Source organism: Ananas comosus, linkage group 6 (assembly GCF_001540865.1).
Source record: "Ananas comosus cultivar F153 linkage group 6, ASM154086v1, whole genome shotgun sequence".
NCBI lineage: Eukaryota > Viridiplantae > Streptophyta > Magnoliopsida > Poales > Bromeliaceae > Ananas > Ananas comosus.
Window position 1 is genome coordinate 9,935,446 of NC_033626.1, and position 18,702 is coordinate 9,954,147.

At 30.4% G+C, this 18,702-nt stretch overlaps 1 protein-coding gene across 2 annotated transcripts; it reads left to right on the plus strand.

The window, feature by feature from the left end:
- On the plus strand, positions 3,591 to 5,494 carry LOC109711931 (protein XRI1-like). 2 transcript variants are annotated; one of them, XM_020235306.1, is made up of 5 exons: positions 3,591 to 3,743; positions 3,913 to 4,091; positions 4,201 to 4,285; positions 4,776 to 4,964; positions 5,151 to 5,494. In XM_020235306.1, exons 1-5 carry the CDS (start codon positions 3,626 to 3,628, stop codon positions 5,432 to 5,434), a joined length of 855 nt encoding a protein of 284 aa, XP_020090895.1. In that variant the 5' UTR covers positions 3,591 to 3,625; the 3' UTR covers positions 5,435 to 5,494. The 2 variants fall into 2 exon arrangements, with proteins under 2 accessions (XP_020090895.1, XP_020090896.1); XM_020235307.1 differs by having other exon boundaries at positions 4,201 to 4,279.

The window sequence follows — 18,702 nt, forward strand, 5'->3', positions numbered from 1 at the left end:
AAAATTTTATTTATGATTTAAAACAAATTGATAAGACTAAGGTTAGCATATTGATGCTTAAATACATAGAATGCGAAATTTATACCCCTTTTTTGGAACGTACACATAACATTTATTGCTTTATAAACATATCCCTACATTATAGCTTTCTTTTGAAAATATCTATTTTCTCTTTTTAGTAGCTTATCAAAGTTTGTGTTCTCTTTTCCTTTCTTATTTTTTGAAACCAAAAAATATATAAAAAAAAAAGAAGTTTGTGTTCTCAATCATTAGCTGCAACCTCTTTCTCTCTGTGTCTACGCGAATCTAGTTAATTTCTTAATCACTTGATTGATTATTGGGATGCGACTAAACGAAATCTAGGTTGCTACGATTTACGTATGATAATAATAATTAGGGTGATGATTAATCAACGCTAACTAATAGCGTGCACATGCAATACACGTCGCACACACACAAATTAGCAATTACGCATATAAATGGAGTGCGAGAGAAACACAGTGCTCGAGGAGACGGCGTATTAATTAATTAATTAATTAATTAATTAAGAAGGGCGCATGCAAAAGTTGCGAACAGCAAAGTGAGTATAAAATTGTGGATTCCAACATTTTCTTTAAAGCCAATTATTGAAAGAATAAACATACGACAAAGCTCTTTTTATCTTTAAGCAATTAAAGCATATGTATGTCTATTTTGTTTGTAAGGACGTCGTACGTAGCACAGGGAGTGAGCAAAATTACATTTTTCTCCCCCCATCCCCCAAACTAATTAGACTTTCATTTGAGATTGTGGGAATATTACGTTACATGCGGTGAGAAAATACGATTAGAAAAATACTATATTTGTTTCCGTACGTAATATTACGTTCTGCATATCGAGATAAGTCAGTTATGATATATATTTTGCGATTCCACCAAAGAATACAGAAGTATATCCCTATATATTTTTACCCTAACTCCATTTTATCTAGCCTCAATCGCCAAACTAAGCTTTAAACGTGTAGATATATAAGGTTAAATACTTTTGTTTTGTTTCTAAAGGGAATTAATACAAAAACTAGTATTTATTGTTTGTTGTGATTTTTTTTTTTTTTGTTGAGAGAGAAAAGTGGTATACATCTGCTTCATTTTTTTTTCAATAAATAATTTAAATAAAAATATAAAAAACTAGAAAAACAGCCAATAATCTTTTTCAACACTCGCATCATTAATAATGCAATATGTGGTAATTAACCCAAGTCACTAGTTACGATATCATGACTTATGAATCGCAAGCGCTATAACCAATTATTCCATCCCCTCGAATCGACCTAAGTCAACTTATCTGAATGTTAATTAGTTGATCTACTATTGGATATCTTGCCGTTAAGTCTCTATTGTGGACCGTAGCTCTACTTAGCTTATTGGACTCATCTAACTTGACTTATTAGTCTCTTGAGTATATTATCATGAGACAGAAGATTAGATCTATCTTAACTAATAATAAATAACCAATACTTTTTGTTACCTAAGTTAGGAATGATTGGTATTGTGATGAATTTATATTAGTTCTCTTTATACTTATTTATTTCAAACATTACCAATTTATTAATTTCAAGTATTACCCTACTCATTAATTACACAACCATTTTTTCGAAATGCACCAGCTATTTAATTAAAACTTTTCTAATCATGTTAGTAAACTATTGTAGAAAATGAGAGGTTAAGTATCTCTTAAGCTTAATTAAGTGGGAAGGAGAAATCAAATTATAAGAGTACTAGGCTATAGTTATATATATTTTTAGGCCGTTTCTTAATAGATAGACCTTTTAGGTACCGTAATATATATCGAAACCATTTCTAATTAAGCTCTTGTCCTTTCATGAGATCGTGGATTTGATGTTTTTTATCTTTAACATTTCTTAGACTTTATATAATTCATATATCTTTTATATTTATCATATATACGAGTGGAGAAAAATATAGCAATGTGTAGATCCCGAAAAGACAATATATGTAAGGGGGGTTAATTAGCCTTTGGTGAACAACACCACTCTTCAACCTAACATATATATCGCCAACAACATAATTACCATTTATACAATAACGACTAAAATCACCACCGAATATATAACATGTCACCACTTTATTTTTACCATCTTATATTCAAAATCATTAACCTAAGATAATAATAATTAATATCTTTAATTATTTAATTTTTTTTTTTTTGAGGGACAACATGCCGTGAGGCAATTTTATTTAATTAATAAGTGGATACAGACCGAGAATATTCATCAATAGAAGACCAGAAAGAAAACTTTTTACTTGCGAGTCCCTAAGTGGCTAGGCGATACGCAACTATAGCATATTTAGAAAATCTTGAATTTCATCCGAAACTGACGTAATTGAATCTCTCTGTAAAAGTCCATAATTCCATGATTCTTATCCGAGCTTCAGGTGTTAGCGAATTTGAGTGATAATTCCTAGGGTGCAAAGCTTTGATACTGGATGCTGAATCTGAGAAGATATGAAAAGTTTCTCCATGATACATTTGCAAAAGAAGCTTTGCCACTCGGATGATTGCTCCAATTTCGGCCGAGCAGGCATCTGGATCACCTTTATTGCGTCAGATATACATGCGATGGTGCCATGCTGATTAGTAATCAGGCATCCTACACCACCTTCAGTATTGCCTTTCCAACTCCCATCTATCCACACATGAAAGGAAGAGATTATAGGTTCTTGAATCAAAGTTGGGTCCTGTATGTTGATTCGCGTCATGTTATTGTTGGAGTATAAGGCCGTACAGCGAGTGAGAAATTCTTCTCCTTAAAGATCATCCATTCCTTTTCTTCTACAAGCTCTATAACAAATGAACACACAGAAGGCCTTATGAGTCTTCATAACTTTGTTGGTTAGGATGAAAAATATCCATAACAATTAATATATTTCTTTAGTTTAAGACTAATATATATTAAATTATTAAAATTTCAATTTAATTAATTTTTTGATTTGATTTGTTATTTTTAAAATCAGATCGAATTGAATTATATATAAAACCACAACGAACCGACTGATTTCGACCGATTCAATTTGATAATTCAGTTTGAATCGAATAATGGTCACCTTGGTTAAAAATTTATTGAGTGGAGCCCATATATATATTTTTTTATCATGAACTGCGCAAAGCAAAGATAACTTGCATTTACACTCCCCAGTCCCAAAACAAGTAAGCACATTTAACCACTGCAGAAAAAAAACTGAGCTTCAAAAAAAATAAAATAAAAAAGTTTTTTTACCACCCTAAAATGTTTTTACAAACAATAATTAAAAAAAAAAAGAGCATAAAAAAAACCCCCCCAAAAGCAAGTTTTTTTTTAAAAAAAACATATCGAATCACGAGAAAGAACCGTAACCACCACCTTTTACTTTCGTGTTATTATTATTATTATTATTATTATTATTATTATTATTATTGGTTTTTAACCTCTTTGTCCATTGACTGAGTGCTTCTAATCATATTCCTAGTGGCCAGCGCTTTTTCCAAAGAGCCCCCTCCTATTTAAGAGCATTACCACCCCACCCCCCCCTCGCACACAATTAAAGCATGTGAATTGGAGAGAGTGCTTGCTCCTTAGTCCTCAGACATGATGTCTCTGGAAAACTATTCTCTCCGCCCCCTACAACAACACCACCACTCCTTAGATTGGGATCTACACAGCAACATTAATGGAGTCGAGTATTTCCATGAACTCATTCCTTTGGGTATGATCACAAACTCAATTACTTCTATATAAAGATTTTCTTTTTTTTTTTTTGATATTGTAAGTTTTCGCTGCTCTTTAATTCCAACAATACTATATACGTACTCTAAGTGTGTAGTTTAGGTGTCATTTGCTTTGCATGGTGGGTTTATGTGATTGTGTTTGTGTAGATTGGGAGTCTCCGATGTCGTCGGAGGCGTCCACCGGGTACCTGCAAGACGCGGTGGCCGAATGGGAGGACCGGTGCAAGCGGCGGAGAACGACGGCGGCGGTGGCGGTCGCAGCGGCGGTGCCGCATCGCGATTGCACTTCGGTTGGGATGAATGAAGAGCTCCTGGATCTTCTTCAAGTAAATATTTCCCTGCTTTGAGATTCATAATTTGAATTTAAATTGAGGAGGGAGATTTTTGAATTTGATATACATTTTCTTTCCTTTTCTATTTTTCCTTTTTTTGCAGAATTTTTGGGATTCTAGCAACCATGATGATCATCATCCTTTGGATGGTTTGAATTGTGTGAGCCAAGAGAAATTTGCTGGTACAGGTAAATTTTTGAATTAATTTAGAATTTTTTTTCCCCTCATTTTCCTTTTCTTTTTCTTTTTCTTTACTTTTTTTATTCACTTTTCTACTCTTCAGTAGTTTTGGCTGATTTTTTAATTTTTCCTTATATATATATAGTATGGATTAGTAATAAGACAACGTAATTATTAATGTTTGAATTATAAGAAATGTGTCTCATAGCTGTCACATGTGAGGCCCACCAATTTAATTATATATGTACATATAAATAAGGGCCAGGCCAAAACCAAATTGTCAATGGTTGAACATATATAGCTAACTAAGCCATAATTAGTGCATAATTTTAGCAAGTTAATTAACTAGCTAGCTAGCTAGGAGTCAAACTATACATTCTTAATGTTTTTTAATTAGTTCTTTAATTTTCATTAACAAATCCATATGAAAAGCAGGTGATTAAAGTATGCAGTTGTTTTATTTGCCACAACTTTTGCTTAAATATTGTTAATTATCAGATCATGATGCTGCAAATCCCAAGCTTTTATCATTGAAGGGCCACACCATGCAACAAGTGTCAGGGAAAAAGCTCCAAGAAGAGAGAGGAGGAGCTTCACCACCAAATCCCAAAGAAAAAGATACCAACTATGCTTCTGTAGAGTCAAATTCTACTCATCCCTCCACACTCAAATATTTGGCACCAAGAGGTAAAACAATAATTGTTGATTACTTATAATTAAAACACCGTTCTATGATAGAAGAAATATTGCCTACACTCGGTGCGTGCGTAGCTGATCTATGTGGTGCACTAGGGGTAGGCAACTGGATAATGACATTAGAGCAGGAGGTTCTGAATTTGAATTTCTTTATGTTTGTCTCGGCTCTCTCGGCAGGGAGCGAGAGCCAGAGGTGTAAGAAAAAGAAAGGCACGGGGGTGGCGTATCCGTTCGCGGTGGTGAAGCCCGGCGGGCTGGAGGGGGACGTGACGCTGCACGACATCAACGAGAGGATCCTCATGCGGCCCGCCCGACCCGTCCGGCACCCGGTCGGGGAGTTTGCGCCCGGCCCGTGCGTGTCGGCCCGCGGGCCGGGTTTGTCCGGCAAAGCTGTAGTGAGCCTCACCAGGATCCATACAAGAGGGAGGGGCACTATTACAATTATCAGAACAAGAGGATAAACCTTTTCCCCTTTTTTTCCCCCTTTTTGCATTGATATATACATGTATATTTAAGATATATATATATATATATATATATATATATATATATATATATATANATGTAAATACTACCTCTTATATATTTCCCTCTTGCAATAATATATATTGCTATTTCATACGTACACTATTCTTTCTTTTTATTTCCTTTACTTTTATTAAGAATATATCGCGAGAGCCAAATTTTACACACATTAATTAACACTTAAAAGTCTCTCCAAATATACGCGCTAAATTTATATTGAAAAAATAACAATAATACCTAAATTCATATGACAATGCTAATAAACTATGATTCGTATAGTTATAAACCAACTAAGATTTAAGTGGTGGACCTTTTTTGCGAATTTGCTTAAGAAGGGAAGTTAATCAATTATTTGCAGTACGTAATTGATATTATTAGCAGAGAAAAATAAGCCCATGCATGTTATTTGCTTCTAATAATCGCTTTTTCCTTGAAAAATAAAATCTTATATATAAATAATTAAAAAAAAGATGAAATGAGTTTTAAAATATCAAAGCAGGACTAAATTGAAATAATCTCTTGCTAGCTTTAGAGCAAACTTGAGGCAATTCAAATTAAAGGGCTCTGGATACCATGATTTCTTTTTCTCTTTTTTTGCACTATACTCCCTGTAGGATATTACAATTACATTGCAAGGATTACTTTTTCTTTTCTTAGTTTTTTTTTTTTTATTTGCATGTTATTTCATGAGAAAGAAAATAAAAAAGCAAAGGAAATGAGAGAATGACAACACGAACCCTATACTGTCATTGGCTCCAAAGAGGCCGAAATACTTTGCTGTGTGATTTGACTAGAAAATAGAATCTAGCTAGTCAAAAAAAAAAAAAAAAAAAAAAAAGAACTTTATTTTTTGGAAATTAGTGTAAAATTGCTCGTTGTTTAGCACTTGAATAATTATTAATTTTCATCTAATTTATGTCAAAATATTTATGAGCTTCTATTTTGTGTATATGTGTTTTAATCTATTTAATGAACCGCACAGAAAATTAATCATCTTATGTTTTAGAATCAAAAATAATTTTGAATACCAGTGGAATGAATTTTTAATCCATTTAATGAACTGCACTGGAGATGCACAGACAGAAAAGAAGTGAAAGTTTAACCTTCGTCGTTTATCAAATTTCTAAATTGAGATATCAAATGATGCTGGTGAATAACAGGGGAATAAATTTTGAATCTTACGACACAATAAAATAAATAATAGTTTTTGAAATTTATGGGATTCTAATCATTTTTGGTTGGTGTGATCTTTTCAACTATGGTCAAATTATTAGGAAACATTAATATATATATACACACACACAAGTGAACATAGGAACCACGCACACTTTATAAAAGCATGCTTTAACAAAGAGTGGATCGAGATGATCATCAGTAGAAGTGGATTTGACTCAATTGGATTTAAATTAATAAATTAGCAATTCAAATCCCAACAAAGAACAATTTGCATAGCACGTTTTAGTCAGTGCAAGGACATACTAATTCCTTTTCTTTTTTTTTCTTTTTTATTATATTATATGGTTTTGAGCCAAATTTTAAAAAAAAAATAGTTTATACCTAGTAAAGTTTCGGGTGTACCGTTTCCTTTTAGATTCTATGACAAAAATAATTGTGTGAGCACCTCATTAGGGGTAGCCCCAACTCCCAAAGTGTGAAATATGTCCCATGCATGTTGTCGCACCTGCACAAACTAATATAAAAGTAAGGGTTAATTTTATATAACTTTATGTAAACATATCAAATAGTAAAAATATATATTTCTATAAAATTTAATATTTCATACAAATATTTACTAATATTTATATTTGTCTCTTTGTTTTGTTATAGTTAGAGTAGTGTTTATTTTTTAATAGAAGATAAGTAAAATAACATTTTTGTAATCACACAAATATGTCGCCCCAAAAATCGCAACTGACGGCCGTTTTTCTTCCTTTCTAACATCACAAATAATATAAGAGAAAGTAAAAAGGTCAATTTACCTCATTTACTAATCAGGGTTTAATATTTTATCTATTGTTTACTATAATTTTCTAATGGATCCTAACAACTGAGATATATTTAAAAACATTAAGACTTTTGAAAAGATAAATATGAAAAATTGAACTTTATAAGGATATATCTGCTATTTGATATGTTTAAAGAGAGTTATATATAATTAACCCTAAAAATAATATATAATATATTTTTTAAAATTTAAAAATATTTAATTTATTTCTAAAGGACCAAAATATTTTTATTGATTTTAATAATTTTCTTCAAATATCCACATTTTTTTTGCAAGGGCTTACTAATGGAATTAAATTTTAGAATAAATTTGAAAATTTTGAATAGCAATAAAAGGATAAACAAGCAAAAGCTTTGATTGATATATGGTGTAAATTTGCTCTTTCCTTTTGAAAAGCCAAAGTACATTAAAAGTCTATTTAGTCCAACTGGAGCTTAATCAGAAGTACTCTCTTTCAAATTAATAATAATTCTACTTTGGAAATATATAATTTTTTTTACTAATTTAAATGTTGTTTGATTAAACAGGTTAGGTACTGATTCAAATTATGAGCCATGAAGAGTTAGGAGCCCAATAAAATTGAGAAGAAAAAAAAAAAGGCAAGATCACTAGATCAGATCACACCAACTACACATGCAATTAATCAATTAGGAAGGAAATCAATAGCCACATATATATAATAAATGGTCCAATCAAGGCATCAACTTTTTAGGAAGGGAAAAGAGATGGGGGCCATCATCTACCAAAGAAAATTAATTGACATGAACAGGAGAGCACAGCAAACATTTTGCCTTGCCTGCTGCCCCACAGATGGGAATAGATATCAAAAGCAGGTTGCTGTCTGCTCTCCCCCAAAGTCAAGCTGGTTTGAACTTACCAGGCAAGGGATGGGTCCCAGGATTAAGTGTCATTATACATTTGATATTTTGGATTCGTTATCCATGATTGAATTGAATAAGATATGAAAAATAATAATAACAATAATAATAATACTGTATTTTGTTGGACGGGAGCAAACAGGTCCAACAATTAACTTGAGTAAAAGTTTAGTGACGTGTCTCGACAAGACTTAGATACGAGCGGTTATATATATATAGCACTCAGCTTTACTTTGAGATGCGCAACGAGTTTTACCTGACGCATATATCTGATCGGTCACTGAATTTTTGTTCAAACTTGAGTAAGAAATCACTCAATTCGAAGCTCTAACGATCGGCTGAAAGTTTAGTGAGATGTGTCTTATTGAAACGCTCAAGTTTATTGGATAGTATTCAATCCTGCTTTGAGATTTGCACAAAGTGTCATAAGATAATTTTGATATGAGTGAGATAGTTTATATTAAGTTTTGTTCCAACAACTTGGAGGAATCAGAAACCCCATAAAGCATATATTAGATCAAACCAAATTATCCCATCACATGGAACTCCAAGTTGTGGTTGCAATGCCTAAAATGCCTTGAATACTAAATTTGTCAAATAACGAAACTTTTTATTTTTATGTTTTTATTTTCTAGACTTTTAAGCAAACTTTTAATTTTAAAAGGACATTGAATATTTAATAATATTTTATTTCAGTCCCTAAAATTGTAAAGTATTTTATTTTAGTCCTTGTCATAAAGTAAACAATTATTTCTTGCACCCAGTTTTCTTGTATATTTGTACAATATAAATTTATTGCTTCTTTATCTCTATCATATACATACTTTTAAATTCAATGATAGAATTTGTAATAGAATAGAGATTATATCTCGAATTTGTAGTAATTCTATCATAACTTTATGGTCTAGCTAGGATCATTCTAAACTTAAAAGTTTAAACTACATGGTTCAAATTTAGACTTTCAAACTTTGATAATTAATTAGATCTTCTATTTTATAAAATAGCTCAATTGGTTGTTTGGTACACATGATATGAGTTTGCAAATTAAAAAGGAAGAAATATAGGGATTTTTTTTTTTTTTGAGAGATAGGTAGTACACTACCCGCTTCGTTTATTTCATTTAGAAATAAACTTAGCTGGAAATGTGAATCAACTAGGATTCGAACTTGGAACCTCGAGTACCAATCACCAAACCCTTTGCCACTTGCTCTAAGGACGGTCGGTGATATATATGGAGCATTGCCTAAGATACACTACCAACAAGGAAGGGAAATTCAACTCTCTTTTTTACATTTATAACCAATTATTAACCTATTCAATGGTTAAGATTTGTAAAGACGTTTTTGTCTCCTGTCGATCCACGATCCAAATTGACTTATTTGCGAAAAAAATCAAGTACAAGAGTAAATGTGATACCGTCCTTGAAATTAATGAATAAATTCATTACTCATTCAATAAATATTAGTTTTGAAATAAGCGTATCTCCTAATTTTTCTATAAATTATTTTTTTATTTTCTTAAAATGAGTTATGATAATGTGTATCTTTTAGCCTCTCTAAAAGTGTCTTTTAGTATCTTTATGAAATTAATGAGTGAGTTAATATCTAGTAAAGTGGAAAGATCACTAAAGAGCCTGTAAATGTGTAATAATTAATTTCATGATGAAAAAAATAAATGAAGTTGACTTGCTTCTTCTATCTCTTAGATGGATTTTTTGTGAGAGAAAAATGTTGATCAACTTTCGCGTTGACGGATTCCGTGTTGTGGTTGCTCGAGTTCGACGTGGTTGCTAGATTCTACGACGGATGGAGTGTTTATCGAGTCGTGTTTGTTCTATCTCCGGATTCTCTCTAAGTTCCAACGTCAAAATGTCTTCTTTTTTTAATCATCATTTTTGTTGATCCACATAGCATATTTCAAACAATATCCATTATACTCGTGAACAGAAGTTATTAACACAAATTATTAATCGATTAGTACTATTAGATATAGATTTTTTACATAACATTATTTTTTTTTTCCATTCTTAGCCTATCTAGAGAGGCCTTTCATCATACTATCCTCTTCCTACTCTCTTTCTCTCCCATGTGGCACCAAGATACTTTATAAGTGGATGTTATTATCCTCTGGGTACTACCCCTCTCTCTCTCTCTCTCTATCTCTCTCTCTAGAGAGAGAGAGGTAGGATGTAATTGGCATTGTTTTTTTTAGAGAATAATAGCATGGCATCATTTATTTAAAAAAAAAAAAAAAAATTTAGCTAAAGATATAAAGCAACTAAAATTTGAACTTGAAATCTTGAGTATCACAATTAGTAAGACAAACTAGTTTAATAATGTAGCAGCTAAAAGTACTAGTTTCATATTATAAAAGATTCAAAAAATTCAAACATACTTATAATTTTTTCTCCTTCAATATAATTTTTATAATATAAAAAAATTAAAAATGCTCCTGAAATTTTTAATTATAATATAAAAATAATACTTTTAGTCACTATATTTATATATCAAGGCTAGATTATAGAAAATTCCTTTATAAATAACGTTGCATTTAGCCCCCTCCCCTATTCAAGATTCATTACTATTCTGTTAATTTCTTATAATTTATACCGAAAATATCCTTTAAAATAATATAAATATATTAAATAATTATTTTTTTTCCTTATATAAGAAATAAGGATAATTTGATTGTTTTACCTTCTCTATTAACACTCTATTTTTCTGAATGCAAAATATAAATTTTAAAAAATAAAAAATAATAAAAGAAAATATTAGATCTGATTTTTTTTTGTCGCTTGTGCCGGTAACAGTCGGTGTTTATGCGATCGGGCATTGTTACTGCATCTGCAAGGGGTGGAGTAGCTAGTAGTACTAAAAAAAGAGTTATATCGAGATGTAGTTTAGGAAAAATTTGGAATGCATCGGATATATTGGTGACCTGGCGTAATAAATCAATCAAATCTCTCCTTTTAGAGATATATGTCCTATTATGATTAAAAAAAATAATTTTATTATATTTTTATTTGAAAAGAAGAAATATAATTGAGTTGTTATTAACGACGTGGTGCGAGTATGACAGTGTAGAATTCCTTGTAGTTTAGGCCCCAGCAACGATGCGATGGTGCTGGTGTGGAAGGGTACTGTCAGTTTGGTGGTGTTTCGCGGAAAAAGCGATCATGATGCGTCCCCCCACGCTGCATGTGGGGCGCATGCAACCAACCCAAATTATGTCGATCGTACGTGTTCCCTCTCCTGCGTTACGTACGCGCGCGGGCCCAACCAGCTCACCTATCTAGCTCAGGCCACCAATAACAATAATAGTAATAATCATCATCATCATCATCATCATCATCATCAACATTCACCATCAGATCAGTAAAAACCATCGTTAGTTTATATATATTATTACCATTTCAAAAATATTAATTTCTTTTATTTGGATATATATATATATATATATATATATATATATATATATATATNTGTGTATTTTTAACTATTGGATCTACTTTTTGATTACTAATAGTCCTTGGATCAAACACTATTCTACCTACCACCACCTACGACCACCTACCACCATCATCTCAACCTCACATCTCTCCATCTAAGGGCTAAAAACACAAAAGTATCACTTGGGTGATACTTTTACAAGTATTCTAGCTCTACTCATATATATATATCAGTACCACGCACGAATTATTTGTTATTCGTAAGCTGGTTGTAGCTAGGTGAGATCTAGCTAGCTATGTTCCAAAATATATATATAAGTTGAATGAAACTGCAGTCTATAATAAATCTAATGACAAGAGATTCAATAATAGACTTAGGGATTTCAATATTTACGAATACCCGAAATTTTATCCGAATCCGAATCCGAACGGAACAAATTTATTCAATGCTAAACGGCTATTGTTTCAAATATAGATATTAAAAACAAAAACCCGTCGGGTTCGAATTTTTGAAAATTCTTCTCGAATCCGATCCGTTGATATCCCTAAATAGATATAATTTTCAAATGAATTGAATCAAGTCGAAACTGGTGAGTTTGGCAACAGAGTACTTGCAACAGAGTACTTAAACGTAATCGGCGCGTTTTTTTTATTAGCACATGTTTTCGAAATTGTTGATTAGTACCTACTGTACATTTGTTACTTATGTTAGGACAGTGGGCATTATTACCTTGATAGTTAAAGCAGCAGATGTGACGCTTGATGGACGTGGGTTCACTATGCAGGTTGCGCCAAAAAAAAAAGGAGGTCTTAAAGAAACTAGGAAAGATTTCATAGGAGTAATTTCACATGTACTCCTACAGGAGACTAAAATTTCATCAATAATCCTCTAAAATTAAAAGTATAATAAATATTTTTTAAATTTAAAAAATACTCATAAATGTTCCTATAGATAATGTGCCGTCAAAATTTAACCGAACAAGTTTTAAATGTCATTTCTACCGTGTACGGTTCATTAAGTATAGGAAACCGTAATTGGCATATTAACACTATTCGCTAGCGCCCTCTTATTCTCTCCACATAATAACGAGCCTACTAAGTAGTTGATATTTTACAGCAGCCCGCTAAGTAGTTGGTGTTTTACAACACTTCGTAATCCAACTCCTAATTATGATTGTGGTAAACCGTACTGAATTTAGATGTCAAAATAACCGCATAGTAAAAATTGATGATTTTATCGAGGCTCAAATTAGAAGGTAAATTGATATGATACTTTAGTGTGCATATAATTATTAATTAAATATCAAATATATAATGCAGTATATTTTCTACAGGTTGAGAAATAAATATGATACAACTATTTTGCTTGCGTAGATTATGTTGGCTTAAATGGGCCAGCATCCTGCTCTGTGGTGGGAGGTCATGTTGGGTTGAGTAATGTTCGACGTGGCGTAAGGCTGGGTGGGCCGAGTCATATTCGAAGTGGCGTAAGGCTAATTTGGTCGAGTCAAAATTGAGATCCGTAGGCGCTGTATCTCTACGCTTTAAGTGAATTAGTTGTATCTTTCTGACAGTTCGAGCTTTTGGGATTAATGGTTAGCGTCAACGATTCTACAGATAATTTTCAACACAACACAGTTAACCTTAAATACCAAATACAGATGCTGAAAAAAAGCATAGGCTGAAGAATTAAAAAGTTGGAGGAGAAAATCCTATTGTGTATTTTATATACTGGTTTCTGAAATTTTTTACCTTAACATTAATTAGTCATTTCCGGCCAAATATATCATTCTAACTTTTGGGGAAAAATTTGTCATTTTATATTTTAACTCTCATTTAACTATATTTTAATCCTGGTAGAGTGACACGTCCTTAACGGCAAGGGTAGTTATGATAATTTTATGCGTTTAAAAAGATATTTAAGATATTTTAAAGTTTAAAGGAGTATTCACGAAATTTACAAGTTTGATAAGGTTACTGATGAAATTGTCATTTTTCTTTATAACAATAATTGCATATAATTTAGGGTAAACTTCAAATATCAATTATATAGTTTAACACTTTTTTACTTTAGTATCGTGTAGTTTAAAAGGTATTACTTTAGTACCCTATGATTTTATTTTTCTCTTTCCGTCAGCACCTCCATTAACTCTCCGTTAAATTATATACAAAAAAACTTCATATACCCCCCCTATAGTTCATTGAATATTCACTTTATTATTCTGTGGTTTACTAAATATTTATTTTAGCACCCTATGGTCTTAACTTTATCACTGATATAATAAAAAAATTAATAGAAAGAATAACGGAAAGAAAATTTTATTAAATTTATTAAAATTAATAATAAAATAAATATAAAAACTCAAATAAAAAAAAATAGAGGTTAAAAGGGTGTTGATGGGCCAATATCAAAATCGTCCATAGTTGAGGGGGTCTCCATACATTTTACCTATTGAAATTAGACTATTTTAGTTATTTTAGCTAAAAAGTTGTGTTAAATTTAACAAATTTTTTTTAATACTAAATCTCTTAACTTTAAAAAACTAAAAGTTAAAGGATCTTAATAAAAAACTGCATAGTTAAAGAAATTATTTCGAACTAGCATATAGTTGAGAAATCTCCGGTACATTTCTCAAATAGTATCAAGCAATTAGAGGTAAATTCATCATTTCATTACTTAACCCCTAATTAATCAGGATAAACTAACGGTATTTTAATTATAAGGATATTTATGATAATTTTTTATATTTTAAGGAATATGTATTAACTTTTGTAGGAATATCTACGAAATTTATAAATTTTAGAATGGTAGGGATGAAATTGCCCAAGAAACTATTAGTTCGCTAGTTGAGGCTGCCGACACCATCTTTTCTTCTACAGTGCAGTTAAAAACAAAAACAAAAACAAAAACAAAAACAAAGGAAAAAAGAAATCCAAGATTACAAAATTAAACATTAATTTCCTTGTGGTGGCAAAATTTTGGGAACGAATTATTTAAAGAATTTAATCGAAGACACAACACTTTTTTTTTCTTTTTTTTCTTTTTTTTTTTTTTTTACACCTAAAAACAGATACTGAAGCTTTTATTTTGGCGCATATTGAAGCTATGTGGCATGCGAGACTGAAAATACAATTTAGTTATTAAAAATAAAAATTAATTTAATCCTAAATAGATTGGATTTATCGACTATGGTCGAATTCACTTAATAAGTCTGATAAAATAATACTTTTATTAAAAAAGATTAGATTTAAACCTGGTCAAATTCATTCAGTGAATAATAATCGGATTGAAACCTACATTTCAATATCAAAATCAAAATTAGTTCCGATTTGCAAATATTTGAACTCTGTCCCCTCGGCAGTGCCCAACCTTTACGGGCTAACGTAGAGTTTAATTTGATTGTGTGAATATATATATATACACCTAAACTATGTAGTTTAAAAGGAGAAAAAAAAAGAAATGATTTGATTGTGTGAATATATATATATATACACACACGTAAACTATGTAGTTTAAAAGAAAAAAAAAAAGAAATAGTTGGTGGGTGGGAACAGTTTTCTGAGGTGTAAATTATGCACTCTATCTATTATATAAATAAAAATTTTTTTAATAATCACATTGAGATGACTAGTAAAAAACACTTTACTCATAAAATGAGGAGTAATGTTATCGATACATTCCCAAATGGAGTGTATATTTTACATTCTCTTCATCCAAAAGCTATTTTTTTTACTTCTCGCATCAACTTCTTTCAACTAAAAATCATTTCAGTTTTTGTGAATTTTAGGATACGGGTGTAAGATTTGCATTCCCTTTCGAGTGTACAAGTAAAATTTTTCTAAAATGGGCGGAGTACAAAATAGGTTTTTTTTTTTCTGTATGATAGTTTTTTTTTTTTTTTAAAGAATGTTGTTTAAGCATAAAATTACTATCATTATCCTTAATTAATTCTTTTGCTTAATATATCTTATCTTTTATTAATATAACTACCACAAAAGAGAGTTATTATTTTCTATAGAGCAATGCTATCCACACACTCAAATATGACTGCAAATTAATCTTTCACCCTTGGCATCCAAGAGCTCATTTAATCAAGCTAGTCCCAGAGGTATCTAGATTCTTGAATGAGTTGAGCTCTTAAAATTTATATTCTATTTTTCAAAATGTGTACAAGGAGCATGGAGTGAATGATTAACTAAGCAGTACAACTCACATAGCAGTTAAAAAGCAAAAAGGAAAGAAAAATTATATATACATATATATATATATATATATATATATATATATATATATATATATATATATATATATATATAGTACACTAAAACAGAGCACAAAGGAGAGGGGCTATGTCTGTGTTATAGACCAGCATGGGAATAAGAGAGAAGCTATTGTGGAAGTCACCTTCTTCCCCCATTTATGCTTGGGGAGATTCCTTCCTTCTCTTCTCACCCCAATTATTATTATTTTTTAAATAAAATATTATATAAAATTTAATAGTATATTTAATAAATAAGAAGTATGATTAAATATGTAATAAAATAGAGTTAGTTTGTTATGCTTTTGCAAGCACTAATTTTCAACTTTTAGGTCCTTGGATTCATACTATTACCACCAGCTACTTTTAAACCACTAATAGATCTAAGGTTTAAAAGTTAGAAGAATAGGACTGACGGTCCCTAATACAAGTGATAAAAAACTTGATGGTTAGTATCCGAGGTTTCAAGTTCGAATCCTAATTGATTCATATTTCCAGCTAAATTTATTTTTAAATAAAATAAATGAAACCGATACCATGCTACCTATCTCTCAAAAAAATAAATAAATTTTCGGATAAATTAGAATTTAGTTGTAAAGTTTTTTTAATTCTAAAAAATAAAATATTTTAATGAGCAAAAAATCAGACTCTTGATTTTCAATTACAACAAACAATATTCATATTGTAGAAATTGTTAGAATAACTTATTTTAACATTCCAACGGACTAAATGCTTTTACGCGAGAGAAAAAAAACATGCTATCGGTTTCACTTATTTTTTAAAAAAATAAATTTAGCTGAAAATATGAAACAATTAAGTTTCAAACTTTAAATTTTAGGTATTAATTACAAAACCTTTCGCCACTTGCGTCAGTGACAGTCAATGAGTGATGAAATTGTTATTATGCATATATCATATTCGAATAATTTCGTAAAATACAATCAGAGTAGTGATAAAATACAATAAACCTCCCATTCATATGTTGCCATTATAACTTTTTATAAAATTACTGCCGTATTAACTATAGCGTTTTAGTACACGCACCTCCAATTACACCCTACAATGCTACTAGCAATGTACCGTGCTTTGCAATGAGTGCGAATTTTAATTTTATAATTATTATATTATACATTATATAAAGTCACTTAATAGAATCAAATAAAAATACTAAATTTTATACATATCTTTTATTTGAAAAGAGAAAAGAACATTAAATAAAAATTAAAATCAGAGAGAGCACTTTCAAATTTCACCCATAATGTAAAAAAAATAAAAATTAAAAATTTTTAAAAATGTATAATTATTAAATTCAAATATAAATCTTTCCAAATACTTGAAACAGGATCTCCTTGGGAAAAACATTGTGATTTTCTGTTTTAGGGTTGTTTTCCATTTTGTTTTTCTGAGAAATCATTGGAGAGGTATATTTACAAGAAGAACCTAACAAGAGAAAAACAACAATAGTGTAGGTTCCCAGATAGGCCTGGATTAAAGCCAAGCCACCCCTTTGCCCAATAATGGACAAAAGCAAAAATGGAAGAAAATGGGTGGTCCTTGCACAAAAGAATTAAAATAGTACAAGCCTTCATGTACAAGAAATAAAATTTAGAAATCATTGGTTGAATATAAATAATAAATACAGTAAACCTAGACATACATATAACTAAGTATACAACAGTTATAACTACAAAAAAAAAAAATACTTGTTTGCTTTTGTACAAATACAACCTAAGTAGTAATTACATTTCGCCCGTTAGGTAATATAAAGCAGGTAATATAAAGCTGATAGTTCTATTTATGAATTTTATCACTTTTCCAAATAGAATTAGGGGATTAGCCCCATTATATGTAAAATAATCATATGATTTTAATAATCATTTAAAATTTCTATCTACAAATAAATAAGTGGGTATGTATAATATTTTTATATTTGTCAATAATTTTTCATCATATAAATCTGTCAATTTAAAATGCTCAATCTATTTAACCTTAAGGAATAAGCCACACTTAAAAATCAACTATATTCTTTCTTTTTTTTATCCAATTGAATAATTATAAGTAATTAAAATTTATTTAGTTAACATACACAATCAAATTCTATAAAAATTTATAAACAAGGCCATTTTTAATATTTTTAAATAAAACTATTTCTCAAAAACTTTATTTTTTTACACAAAGCTTACTCAAACTTTTATTAGCATTTATTTATTTACAAATATTTTTATTTATTTATCTCTATATACAAGTATTTTTTTTTTAATTTTTTTATTCATTTCTGTTAATTAGTGAGTGATTTGACCTTTCACCAACTACAGCAGTTGGAACTACAAGCAATTTGAATGCAGTTCTAAATGCAACATCTAGACTTTCTTATGCAACTGTAACTACATCAGTTGAACTCAATTACACCAAAACCAAATATAAAATTTAAATCTGCATGTATTTGTAACTATATTGTAATTACAAATGCATACAACCAGACAGTCTCTCGATGACAAGCACCGAACATGCTTAATGCAATCGTTTAAGGACTCAATGGTTAACACTAGAGGTCCCAAAGTTTGAAGCCTAATTGGTTTATATTTCTAGCTCAATTTATTTTTTCAAAAAAACT

What these genes read in the sequence shown, in the direction of transcription:
- LOC109711931 (XM_020235306.1), top strand. Translation starts at nt 3,626, where the DNA reads ATGATGTCTCTGGAAAACTATTCTCTCCGCCCCCTACAACAACACCAC. An exon ending in AGCTCCTGGATCTTCTTCAA is followed by an intron (nt 4,092 to 4,200) that starts GTAAATATTTCC and finishes CTTTTTTTGCAG; the next exon opens with AATTTTTGGGATTCTAGCAA. An exon ending in AGAGAAATTTGCTGGTACAG is followed by an intron (nt 4,286 to 4,775) that starts GTAAATTTTTGA and finishes GTTAATTATCAG; the next exon opens with ATCATGATGCTGCAAATCCC.